Source organism: Coffea eugenioides, chromosome 2 (assembly GCF_003713205.1).
Source record: "Coffea eugenioides isolate CCC68of chromosome 2, Ceug_1.0, whole genome shotgun sequence".
Taxonomy (NCBI): Eukaryota; Viridiplantae; Streptophyta; class Magnoliopsida; order Gentianales; family Rubiaceae; genus Coffea; species Coffea eugenioides.
The window spans coordinates 57,316,348-57,329,998 of NC_040036.1; the positions used below are offsets into that span (position 1 = coordinate 57,316,348).

Sequence of the window (13,651 nt, forward strand, 5' to 3'; positions counted from 1 at the left end):
AATCACAAGATTTGTATTGGAAAACACTTGATTAGAAACTATTTACAAACTTGAAAGACAGAAGATAAGTAATGTGAACGATTTGTCTCATGTCGACCAAAGGCAACCCCCTAATTTACCGAAATTCCCTGCAGGAGGGAAGGAGATCACTGGTCCAGTTCTTCATTGCTTCAATAGGCACCTCTGGAAATCCTGGATCCTCTAATGGCTCCTCCTCAGCAGCAACCCCCACAAATAGCTCAGATAATCCAACATCCACTACCTCGATCGGGTCTACTTCAGGTTTAATCACCTCCGATGGATAAGGAAAAGTACAATACAACTGTGGGATGCTCATGATAAGCTGCTTTCCCTCCTTCTCTGCCCTCTTACGATTCATCATTTCTTTCTTATCCTTGGCCGTAGGTTGAAACCCTAATCCGAAGGTATCCTTCTTTCCTTGAAGTTCTATTGGCTCCAAGACCCCTTGTAGGTTGCGCCCAAGGCCCTTGCCTATTTCATAACCTCCTCGAATCAGCTCTTTGGCCATCATAACGCTGGCTTCAGGTAAATTCATTTCCACTGCCACCTTGTCCTTGGATGCCCTACCCACCGAAACAATGTCAGCTACATGGTGATGGGAAACCAGAGCTTTTCTATCACCATCATCTTCCAATGCTGGATTAATGATCATAGTGCAATCTTCCTCAGCAAATATCGTAATCAATTGGCCATTCACCACAAATCTCAACATTTGATGGAGTGAAGAAGGTATAGCGCCTGATGTATGAATCCAAGGCCGTCCGAGAAGAACATTATAAACACTCGAGAAGTCCATGACTTGGCACATAACCCGAAACTGGGCAGGTCCAATTTCCAGTACAAAATCCACTTCCCCCATTGATTCCCTTTTTGCCCCATCAAATCCTCTCACCACAATGGCAGACGGCCGAAGTTTAGCTTCCTGAAATCTCAATTTAACCAAAGTATTCCAAGGGCAGATATTAAGAGCAGATCCATTGTCTATCAAGACCCTTGGCAATAACTTCCCATTACAACGAACTGAGATATACAATGCTTTATTGTGTCCAATTCCACCCGAAGTCAAATCTTCATCAGAAAAAGAAATTTGATTTGAAGCCAAAACATGCTCGACTACATGAGTGAATTTATCCACAGGAATATTCGTAGGCACTTGAGCCTCAGTTAGGACCTTGAGTAAAGCTTCTCAATGAAGTTCCGAGGTTAGAAGCAAATTCAATATAGGAACTTGAGCGGGCATCTTGTCCAATTGCTCAACCACCTTATACTCGTTTTTCTTCAGCATCTTAAGGAAATTGAAGGCCTCTTCATCAGTCACAGTTGGTTTTGTCGGAACAGCATTTTCTTTTGCTTTTGAGGGCTCATCAACTGCGGATTCCCCTATGATTCTTCCAGATCTAGTAATAGCGTCCACTTCCTTTCTGGGCTCCTTTTCTCCTCCAATTAATAGCGTGGGCTCGCTATAATTCCATGGGACCTCTTGCAGATTAAGAATAGGAGGTTCCTCAGGCAATTCAAGTACCACCAGCTCCGAAGGCTCACACTCGAAAGGTACCATTTCCAGAATAAACGGACCCGTATTTTTCTTGATTTCAGGAGCTTCTTCTTCCAATATAAACGGTTCTTCAATGACCCTTACTGTCTCAGCTTCATCCATAATAAATTGTGTAGGTTCCTCAATCTCTTTATCAACAGTAATAACTCCCACGGTGTCCTTGTGTGTAGGAAGAGGGTTTTTGCTAACATTTGGACCTTGTTCATCCCTCCTCCTCAGGACTATGTCCCCGGACTCAATCATGTCTTGAATTTTATGTTTAAGCGCCCAGCAATTGGCAGTTGAATGTCCAGGGGCTCCCGAATGATAAGCACAAAATGACTGAGGATCATAACCAATGGGAAATCCTTTGGAATAAGTCTTAGGGGGTACGGTGCCAATCTTCCCAGCAGCTTTCAATTGCTCATACAATTGGTCAATAGGCCGACCTAGATTGGTAAAGGTTCGGTATGGGGTTGGATTTTGGGTGTCACTGGCTTATTGGTATTGGTAATTTGGGTTAGGGGGTGGTATGGGTCTTGGATTGAAAGGAGGGCGCGGTCTAATTTGGAAGTTTGGTGGGGAAATGTGAAATGGTGTTGATGGTGTGTTTGGGTAATTTGGTCGAGAACGGGGGATGGTTGATAGTGGTATTGTAAATAGGTCGAGGGCGTGGTTGGTAGAAGTAACGAGGTGAGTAGGCGGGATTTTGTTGGTATATAGGCCGGGAAGAAGAACCTTGATTCCAAACAAAAGAAGCTTCCTCGTCTTTTTTCTTAAACTGGGACTTCTTACTACTGCTACTCTGACTCTGCATGGCTTCCAACTGTGACTTTAAAGCTGACACATTAACAATCTTGCCTGCTCTCATAAATTCGTCATATTCTTCCAGTTTATTGACAATCTCTGCAAAGGAACACCCTGTCATTCGAAAAATCTCTTCAAAGTAAGGCGGGTCATGAGCTTTGATGAACGTGCGAACAATTTCGTTTTCAGACATGGGGGGCTCCACCTTGGCGGCCAATTTCCTCCATCTCTTTGCATATATCTTATGGTCTTCCGATGGTTTCCTCTTGGTCCCCTCCAATGTGGTCCTCGTCGGGGCGAGCTCGCAATTGTATTCATATTGTCTCACAAAAGTGGTTGATAAATCCAACCAATATCTCATATCCTCAGGCTTCAAATTGGAATACCAATCCAACGCGTCACCTTCTAGACTCTCGGGAAATAAGCGTCCGGCAGATTCTCATCGTCTATTGGCCTCCCTAGCTTGTTCGCAAACATTCGAAGGTGAGTCTTAGGATTCCCCGTTCCGTCGTACTTGGTAAATTCGGGTGCTTTGAAACCCACCGGCAATTGCATATCCGGGAACAGGCATAGTTCATTGTAGTCTAGACCTCCTTGCTGGCTCACACCTTGATTTTTCCTTATAAACTCCTCAAACCGATCTAATCTCTTTAGCAAATTCTTGTCCACTGGTGCGGATGACTCCCCGGCTTCAACTTTTCCTTGAGCGGCGGTATCTAGGGTGAATGGCTCAGCGGTGGAGTAATAATGAGGTCCCTGGGGTTCGAATGGCATGCTCATAGTAATTGGCGGATAATTTTGGGAAATTTGGACATGAGGAGGGTTAGTTTGGATGTGAGGTGCATAAGTAGGTTGTGGGCCATGAGTGGGATAAGTAAAGGCTTCCTCAGGTGGGTTTATGACCTGTGAAGTAACAGAGGTTTGAGTATAAGGTAAGAATATGGGTTGAGGTTCAGATTGGCCAGGGGGTAAGGGCTCATGTTGTTCACCGCTAGCACCACTAGCTACCAATTGATCGATTACACGCCGTTGGGCCATCATTTCAATGCTTAGCTCATTAAATCGGTTGAGAACTTCGCTCAGCTGAGCTCCCAGATTTGCCAAATCAGTTGATGATGTCGTTGCGGGCCTATCAGATGGTTCTGGATGGGTACTCATGTTTACACTTTCTCTTGAAGCTTGGCTACGTGATCGGGTGATAATGGGGCTTCTTCGGGTAGCTATGTTTAAATATTACCTGAGAATATGAAAGGACTTGCCTTTAGATCTTAACCTTGGCTTAGCTTTTCCAACAAAATAAATAAAAAAAGAATAAGAAAAAGAAAAAGAAAAAGACAAGAGTTAGTAAATATCCAAAAAATTCGGATGCATGTCCTATTGGGGAGCCCTTTTTATGCCAAGGGTGGGCCTAACATGATGCTATACCTTCGGGGTAAAATCCCAATTTCAAACCTGTAAGTGAATATAAAAGCAGGAATTCTCATTAATTATGGATAAACTCAATCCTTCTTTACAATCTCATTGATGGTTCGACTGACCATTCTTACAAAATCTTCATGTCTAGCTAGTCTAGTGTGTTGGGATTCCCTAGAACTCCCGATGCTAAGTTTCCGAATCTCATCTTGGATTTTACCAAATGCATTCAATGCTTTTTCCAATTTCTCGGTTTTGCTTGCTTCTTTCTTCAATTGTGATCGGGCATCTTCCAACACTTGATCGGCCACTATGATCTGTAACTGATGATCCTCCAATTCTTTCCTTAATTTTTCGTTCTGCTCTTCGAAACTAACGGAGACCAACGGTACCCTTTCTCTTCCTTGTTCTATTATCGATTTGATCCAGTCGTTGTACTCTAAGATGACCTTAGGCTCTGCTTTGTTCACTTGGTCCAAATGTAGGTTGTCCAAACTGCACAGATTCCCCCAAGCTTCCAGCACCATACTCCGGCACTCAGCGACTGTATTGAGTTCGATGCTTCCCAATCCTTGTACGGTAGGCACTCTCTGCGGATACCCAAACTGTCTCATAACTCGTTGTGGCACGTACATAATCAATCCACTGGTGCTCGCTAACGGGATGAAGCCAAATTGTATAGTCTTGAAAGCCGGATCCCTTACTTTCGTCCAATCGAGAACCCATTGTATCTTATCCGAAGTTAAAACATTGAATTCCTGAATAAACAAACTCGGAGACGCTATTCGATAGTATCTTCTAACCCTTTCTCGGTGCGACTCGACCTAATTTGCTATTGGAAGACATGACCCCAATGGATTTAGCGCTCTTTTTGACAGATGTTCCATGGCCCACATTTGAAGCACCAGGTTGGATGCATAGAAAAACCCCCTCTTCTTTTGGTATTCGGTAACAGCGGTGAAGATATCAGCGATGATGATAGGCACCAAAGTAGGGGTCTTTTCCTTAATTCCTAGAAACACACTTTGCATCATGTTGACTGTTGAAAAGGTAACCTTCCCATGCTTTTGCGGGAATAATAGTAGACTGGTCAAGGCTAGTCCAAAGACTTGGACTCGCCTTCCTTCCCACTCCTCTTTGCTAATGAAGAAGTCATCATGGTGTCGATCATAAGAGTCCCTTCCCCCAAATCGTTCGTACAAGAACTCCAGTGGACATGATTTTGCATCCGGGTGCTGATCCATACTAGCTCGTCCTAACCCTAGAAATTTGCAAAACTGCTCTCTAGTTCCACTAGTTGGGTACACCATATGGCTACCTTTCCCAGGCATTTGCAACAATCCTTCTATTTCCTCTAGAGTGAGTGTTAACTCGCATTCCCCAAATCGAAAAATGGAGCCTTTAGGATCCCAATACTCAAGTAGTGCTTGAATGATTGCTATGTTTGGGGTTATGTTCAAAAGACTCGGTAGATGCCCTATGTACGGGAACGATCGGTTCACTTCATGTGCCATGTTGTTCTTCCAATCTATCAGCTCACGAGGTATATGGTTTAACATTCGGCATGGAGCCATCTGAAGAAGAATTCACTTTTTAGTACCTTACCTTGGAATTTTACCCCTTAGGCCAAACAAGATTGTAAACATGCAAGTCTCGTTGGATTAAATATCCGAGACACAGGGCGGTTTATTCCTAGCACGGGATCGCCTAAATGGCATTCCCTTCTAAGGTGGATGCATGATGCCAATTTATTAAAGCAATAAAATATGCAATTTACATGAAAAAGTGACCTAAGGAACCCTTTATATGCCAGGGTAGGCCTAAAATGACATGCCATTATTAATTTACACATGAAATATACCGAAATTTCTAAACGTGCAATAGCCTATCTATAAGGGTAGGTCCTAAAAGAGGATCATGCCAGACCTCTTATTTCCTATCGTTTGTGAATGCAAAAGATAAGAAACAAGGAAACATTAGTTCAACACATAATCACATAACACGTTGGACAATTAGATGATATAAAAAGCAATAAAGACAAATAAGGAAAGAGGGGTGAGATCCCTCCCCTCGTGCATAATGTCCTTAATAGGGTAAGGTCGACTCTACCCTAGGTAATTCTAATATGGATGCATGAGGTTTGGCTCACTAATGCATCTAGACTCAATAAGGCTTCGGCTCCCAAGCCTTCAGACCTAAAGGCGAAGGGTCATCACTCCCAGGGCCTTCGATCGGTGGCTCGAGTGATCCCTTAGGTAGCGCTATGGGTGCAGAGCACACCATCCGCCTACCCAAGGTAATCGATCCTAATCCTATAAGGAGGTGTGGGATGGCGCCCACGAAAAAGAAAAAATAGGGTAAATAAAACTATACATGCACGTATGAAGTGCTTCGTTTGGAGGGGAGGGATCGAGAACCAACGCGAGGCTCTAAGGTAATATCCCCCCACCCAAATGCAATGCAAAGTGCGAGATCACATCACATAAATCATTCATCCATCAAATCAATTGTACACAAATGTGTGAGGGAGTGAGTTGATACGCGCGAAATGCAAAAATCCTAAAAAAAGGAAAAAATGCAACCCTAAACACCCAAATGTGATATATGAAAAGGTTAAAAGAAGAAAAGGATTGACTAAATCAAATTTGCTCGGACTCTCTAAATCCCCAGTGGAGTCGCCAGCTGTCGCGCCCCATTTTTTATGAGAAAAAATAAAGAGTGTTTATGAAAAATGGATTGTTGATTTATTTGATTTAAAGAATGAGTTTTTGAAAAATGAATGAAGAAAAAAATGAAAAGGGCCTACGAATGGGGTTTGAAAGTGCGACGATTTGGGCCCAAAGAATAGTTTAAAAAGGGTTTTTAAATAAAAAATCGGAGTCGCCACTTGGTATAGAGTTAAGGTGTACCAAGTCACCTAAAAAATGATTTTTTAAAGGAAAAAAATAGAAAACCCTTTTTAAACGACTCCAAGTCTACAAAAATCAGAGAAAAAGATTCGGGAGTCACGTTTGAAAAAAGGGAAGGCAAGGATAAGAATCCAAGGCACCCTTCCAACCTAGCAAAGACTAGTTGCACGATTTAGTCAAAGGTTTTCTGATTTTAACCTAATGATTTATCACATTTGGATGACTATATGAATGCAAAAACCCTAGACCTAGGAGGGTATCGAGAGGTCGAAATGTATCTTCAAAGCTTACTTGGTACTAATCACATTAATCGTGACGCCCAATAAAGACTCTTCGAAGAAGTCATGAATAATGCAAGTCATGAGTCTTGAAAGAAAGAAGAAATAAAGAAAGTAATAATATACAAATGTGGATGACCTAAAGGAATGCATCATAATGGGTGCGGGGGTCTTATACTCGTGACTTTCAATGTTCCCTTTAATAGAGGGAATACGAGCGTGCTAAGGCTAGAAAAGCCAAACTCGTCCATATCCCATATTCAAGGGTTTTTTCCTAGTCTAATCAAGCAAATGTACTAATCCTAGGTCTAATACTTAGATGAAATGCAAGTCTAATGTCATGTTTCATACAAAGGGGTAAGTAATATACATATAAAGGGAAATATGGGGAAAGGGATATATGTATAAGGAGGGATGTCATGCAAAAATGATAAAAGACCCTAAAAAAGTGAAAAATATGCATGAGATGAAGTGATTTTATCACACAATCATGATCTAGCGAGAGAGGTCCCTAAGGGTCTAGCATTGGACTAGCCCATGTCTACTTTCTCACTAGCGTTGGACTAATCAGAAATCAAACAAGGAAACCACAAGTAGCGTTGGACTAGTGTGGTATCGAGAAATGGATCACAACTAGCGTTGGACTAGTGTGATAACGTCACACATTAATTACAAATCAAATAAATCATGTAAAAGCTTAATAAAGCAAATAAACACGTAAGTCACATATAGCACATAACACATAAGCATGGTGTCTAGATGCAAGACCTTAAGAAAGCGGTAACACATAGCACATAAGCATGCAAATCACACAAGCAACAAGAAAGGAAACCCTATCTATTACATTGAGGGGGAAGCCTACTACAATCTAAAAGGGGGAATAAGAAGGAATAAAACAATTAAAATTCCTAACTATTACAATTTTGGCATTCGAGTGCCTCCCAAATGATAAGATTGAATTAAAATTAAAGCAAAAACTAAGCAACTAAAGAAATAAATAAAGTGGAAATGAAATTAACACTTAAAGTCATGCAATTGCACACCTAAAACACATATACGCACGTAGGGTCAAATAAAATCAAAAAATCAAGGATAGAGTGTACCTCCCTCGCAATGGTAATCAAATGAAGGAAAAATGGCTTCAAAACAATAAAAGGGTCAAGGCACCAATTAAATGGTAAATATAAACAAAATCATCAAGTCCCTCCTAATTACAACTCAAATGAAATCACATAGTGCATAATTATCAAGAAAAGTGGAATGACCCATCAAATTCCCAAATATAGCAACTACTAGGAACTCAAAAGCAACCCTTAATCAATCATTCAAGTCCAAACGAAACATTTTGGGAGCTTCAAGGGTCCAAGAGTAAAGAGAGGGTCAAGTAATGGTTGAAGTCGCAATCATTTTAGGACCCAATTGCAAGAAATTAAAACATAATTGGGCCCTTGTAATATGGCTTTAAAAAATGCAGGGACCAAAGTGTAATAATTTTTTTTTGTTTCCCATGCATGCACACGTAGAAAGGCTTACTTCTGCCACTAACAAATGAAACCTGCTGCCTTTTTATTTCCAATCATGCAGCAATTTTCCGGCCGCTACTCTATCCATTTTATCATGCAAACAGGTTTATCAAATAGCAGGTTTCTACTTATCCATCATTGACTAAACACGCAACTTCATTGCAGGATTGAAACAAAGAATTGGAGCTGACCATCAACCAACAGCAAAAGAAAGAAGAAGAAAAAGTGCAGCAAGGCTTTCTGCAATTTGGCACTTTACAAAACCAGTTTTCAAGCACAACCAAATCCAAACACAACTACCACACAATCCTCTCACTTTGCATCATGAAAACTTACAGATTTAGACACCAAAAATCGGACAACAGGCATGCAAAAATCTGAACAGTTCAAGCAACTTCATGCAAAGTTTACAAACATTTCTGCACCATTGAAATCTTATGAGATGCGATCTTCCTTTCAATCAGGCACCACTTAGCATTTCAACCAAAATCATAATTTGTAACTAAACAACAATACATATAACTTCAACATCCAAACCAGCAAGACACATAGGAAGAACTGATGTAAAAATCTGGGGACACATTCACGTAAGAAAAAAAAAAAGTTTGACAACCTGAAGTTCATTTTTTCAGCAAGTATTCGAACATGATTCAAGCATTTCAGCCCCCAAACATGCAAACCCAACACCTCTTATCTAATCTATCTCATCAAGTAGGTGATGAGACCCTCTTGGTGGACTGGGTTGTTACAGGAAAGAAAACAGCAAAGGGAAGCGCGCGGATGAACTTGCAACCTGCTAGGTTTGTTCAAAAACTCTCCATGGATGTCAAACCCGTTGCCCACATGCAAATATGTTGCATCCGTCCCCAACCCAGCAAAAACATACAACTCACATACATTACTATGGACATACAAACCCCAGAGAAATGTGACAATCACCGAACGAAGTGTCAGACATTCAACTTGTTGGAGTTGCAAGCTATTCTTTGATTTTTACTTTCATTCATCATACAAACAGCAGCCACAAACTCAAACAGCAATTCATCATACAAAACCTGAACTTCTAGCCTCCACAAAACTAGCACTAAACACAGCCCAACCCCAGATCTGTACATGCTTGAATAGACATCAATCAAAATTGGAAACTTTCAGCAAGTTCATTTCGGCTAAGACCCCCACCAAACAGGAGCTGACTTTTTACCCCAAGCATCAGCTTTATCGTTACCCAAACAAGTGCCATCAACCCACGTTGAAGCAAAAACAGAACCAGAAGACAGCAACGAAATGCAAGTAATAACTAAAGGAAACAGTTTTTAGCTATAAAAGATGAAAACAATACCTTGAGCGCGGAATGGAATGTGGGATGACCAAGAAAAACTCAGATGATCTTCCCAAGTATTAAACGTTGAGGATGGCTTCGTCACCTTCCCTTTCTGCAAACCCCTAGCCGAAAATCCTTCTTGCCTCGCCCTTCCGTTTCCTCTATTTCTCGGTCTCTCTTTCTTTTACTCTATCTCTCGATCTATCCTTGCTTCCAGCCGCAAATCTCCAGTTTTCTTTTTACTCTCAGCCTTGCCTCCGCTCTCTGGTTCCTTGCTCTCTCTCTCAAAACCCTCGCTATTACCTTCACTCCACTAGCCGTCTTACACTCGCTCTCCCTTTTGCCCTCTTGCCTTTCAGCCGTCACCCTAAATCCTCCTCTTCAAACCTTCTCGGTTGCGGCCCTTTTATATCCAAACTTTAAGATCATCATTTTAAAAACTCCCTCTCCTCTTGCATTTTTACAGCCTTAGATTTCCATGTTTTTCTGATCAATTTTGGATCAAGCCAAGTGTCTTCTATTAAGATCATCAGACGGAGGAGAAAATTGAGCCAACAATGAAGCGGAAAAAACCATTTTTGTATCTGCGTCCTTTTGCAGATGAAAATGTATGGAGAGGAGTTTAGATCAAGTGCAGCATGGTGTATGAGCTCGGTTTTTTTTTTTTAATATTATTATTATTATTATTATTATTTTAATATTTTTTTTAACAATGCATCATTTAATTAAACAATAACTAAAAACAACCAAAATAATAATTCAAGTAAACAAACGAATGAAATGAACAAAACAAAGAGACAAGATTTTCTTTTTGAGTGACTAATTCCCATTAATTTAGGACAAACGAAGAATAAAATTCATCGATTGAATCTAAAGAGTTGAAGTATATTTTTGTGAGTAATTTTCTTTCTTTTTTCTTTTTTTTTTTTTAAAAAAAAATCAAAATTAAGCGACTAATTAAGAAATAAATAATGAGAAATAATAACAATTAAAACTAAAACAAAAACTTAGTATCTAAAAAGCTAAAAAGATGTCTAAACTAAAACCCTGAGATTAAGTAAGTAAAACAAAAAACTAACAATTAAAAATAAAAGTAAAATAAATAAAAATGAAATAAGTAAAAATTTGGTGTCTACACTTCCTTTTGGAGATGACAATGTATATAAGTTCCGCTTTAAGTTTTGGATCGTTGCCCTATTTATTCTTGTGATTTATTCCGATTTTAATTGAGGACTGTAGTGAACGACTGAGTCCCGGCGAGAGCTGGGCAGGCGACCCGCCGGACCCTGGGGTACGCCCTAGGGGGAGGTGGGGCCATCACAGGTGGTATCAGAGCTTAGGCTTCAGATCTCTGTAGTGTATCCTGGGCTTGAAGTTTAGGATGCCGGACTGTGGGATTCGATTTGACCTGAAAGTTAAGCGATTGAGGGATAAAACCTATAGCTGCTTCGCGTGGTCTCTGCGCGGAGTGACCCTGGACTAAGTGGTGAATAAGTATGAGGGACTAAGTGAAGCTATGAATTGCGAATGTTATAGGTCTTCAATCTTTCTCATGGTATCTAAGGACCATAGATAGGTATCTCGGGGAGGAATTTCGATTGTAGATAGTTTACTCTTGGGACTGGCCAGCTCGAGATGTAAACTATCTTATTTCGGATTCTCGTGCCCGAGTACTCCAGAATTGAGGCGATGCAAGCTACTAGGTACTTGAGACTTGTATTTTGGAAACATGAACAGGCTTTGTCTGGCTAGAATGAGCACAAGAGGTCAATGGATATCTAATTTGGATAGTAAGTGACGTGAGAGACCGGACGGGGTTATTCTAACTGGGTGTGGGACGATATATCCCTTTTCTTTTGATTTGCCCGTATATTGTTGCTACATGCCGTCAGTTATGTATCTGTGTATATGAATATCTGCCTGACTTGAGATGTATTTTTATATTTTATTATTTATTTCCTTGATATGTTTATGTGGTGTGTTATGTGTGTATATGTTTATTTAGGTATTTGACACTCTAAATTTTAGTTACTTTAGTCACCTTATTGCGTTTAACTAAGTTTTGGCTATAATGAGACCTGAGAGCTGGAAAAGAATATATAAGGAAAATACCCTACGTTATTCGAAATGCATGTATGAATTTCGAGGACGAAATTTTTTTAAGTAGGGGAGATTGTGACACCTCGAATATTAAGAAGCTGTTTGTAAAGAAGATACTAAAGTGTATTTCTTTGGGTTTGATTTAAAACCTTATTTTGTTTTAAAAGACTAGAAACCCTAATATTTTAATCAAAAACCCTAGTTTACTTGTGACCAACCGGATTTCTTAAATCCCTCATATTTTAATTGAAACCCTAATTTTAATCACTGAAATTGTAAAATTCCTCACGTTTTTCTTAAAAATGCCTTTTATTTGGAAATTATTTATTTATTATAGCCCTACTACCCAATCATTCCCCAATAAGTGCAAATGAACCTAGAAAGTAGGGTTTCACTTTTGGTTTTAAGATTAGGGCAAAATTAGGGTTTTCACGATTTTAGCCTGATGAATTTTCGGTATGGAATAAGGATCAAATTTGGTGATTAAAAGTGACTTTTAAGTGAGAAATAATATGTGATTAGGGGCAATGATATAAGGTTAGTGAATAGGAAGAAAAAAAACCCTAGTACATGTGTTTTTAAGAAAAACGGTGCGAACCGACGTGTACCGGGCACTACCGATTGAACGCACCACTGGACCACCACTTTCTTACCTGTGAGGCCCCAGTCCGTTCTACGTTGATATATTCATTAGCTGGGCGGTAACGTTTGGTTTTAGGAGTATTTCGAAAACCCTATGTAGGGATTAAGATTTAAAGCCCTACTATCCAATTATTCCATAATAAGTGCAAGTGAGCCTAGAAAGTAGGGTTTCACTCTTCGGTTTCAGCATTGGAGCAAAATTAGGGTTTTTGTGATTTTCGCCGGATGAAATTTTGGTACGGAAAAAGGATCAAATTTGGTGATTAAAAGTGACTTTTAAGTGAGAAATAATATGTAATTAGGAGCAATAAGATAAGATTAGTGAATAGGAAGTAAAAACCCTAGTACGTGTGTTTTAAGAAAAAACGGCGCGAACCGGCGGGTCCCGCGCATTACCGATTGAACGCACCAATTGACCACCACTTACTTGCCATGCAAGTTTACCATTAATAGAGCAAAATATTTTCCCCCCTCTTAGCTTCTTATTGGCCGAAAATTAGTGGTTCAAAATGCAACAAGAGAGAGAAAATTGTGTGGTTGTGATTCAACCAAGTGTTAACCAAACTTGTGGCTAGAATTAATTCTTATTTTTTCCAACCTTCTTATAAGACAAATGAAGCTTAATCTTTCTCATTCTTTTCTCTCTCTTGGCCGAAATTCTCTCCAAAGGAAGAAAGAAAAATCTCTCTCAATTCCTTGTCCTAATCTTGCTCAATCTCATAAACTAACCGGTTAATCTTGAATTCCTTCCATAAAACCTCTTCATTTGGTATTAGTAAGTTGATTGGTGAAGTGTTTGTGGAAGCTAAGGTGACAAGCAACTCCCTCTCTCTTGTTTTACTAGGTGAGTAATGAATGAACTCTCTCCTTCACCTAATGAAGCTTAATTCATGCTTAGTGGTGTTAAGAGATGAAAAATTATGGTTTATATCTTGATTTGTGGATGATTTAGTGAAGTTTTATATTTATTGGGATTTTTCCTGTTTTAATATAAGCATGATTGTGTGGCTATATATGATGGTTGGAAATGGTATGTAATGATGCTAGATGGTGGAAAAAGTGGAAGATTGCAAGTGATTTCTGTTTTGAATGAAATCTGGAAA

The 13,651-nt window shown here is 39.8% G+C and overlaps 1 protein-coding gene across 1 annotated transcript; it reads right to left on the bottom strand.

The window, feature by feature from the left end:
- Positions 1-115: 115 nt before the first annotated feature.
- LOC113759941 lies at positions 116-2,723 on the bottom strand. Its single transcript, XM_027302520.1, has 3 exons — positions 2,294-2,723; positions 1,283-2,004; positions 116-1,192 (listed from the first exon to the last, which is right to left on the bottom strand). The coding sequence occupies exons 1-3, from the start codon at positions 2,721-2,723 to the stop codon at positions 116-118; spliced, it is 2,229 nt and encodes a 742-aa protein (XP_027158321.1).
- Positions 2,724-13,651: the final 10,928 nt, after the last annotated feature.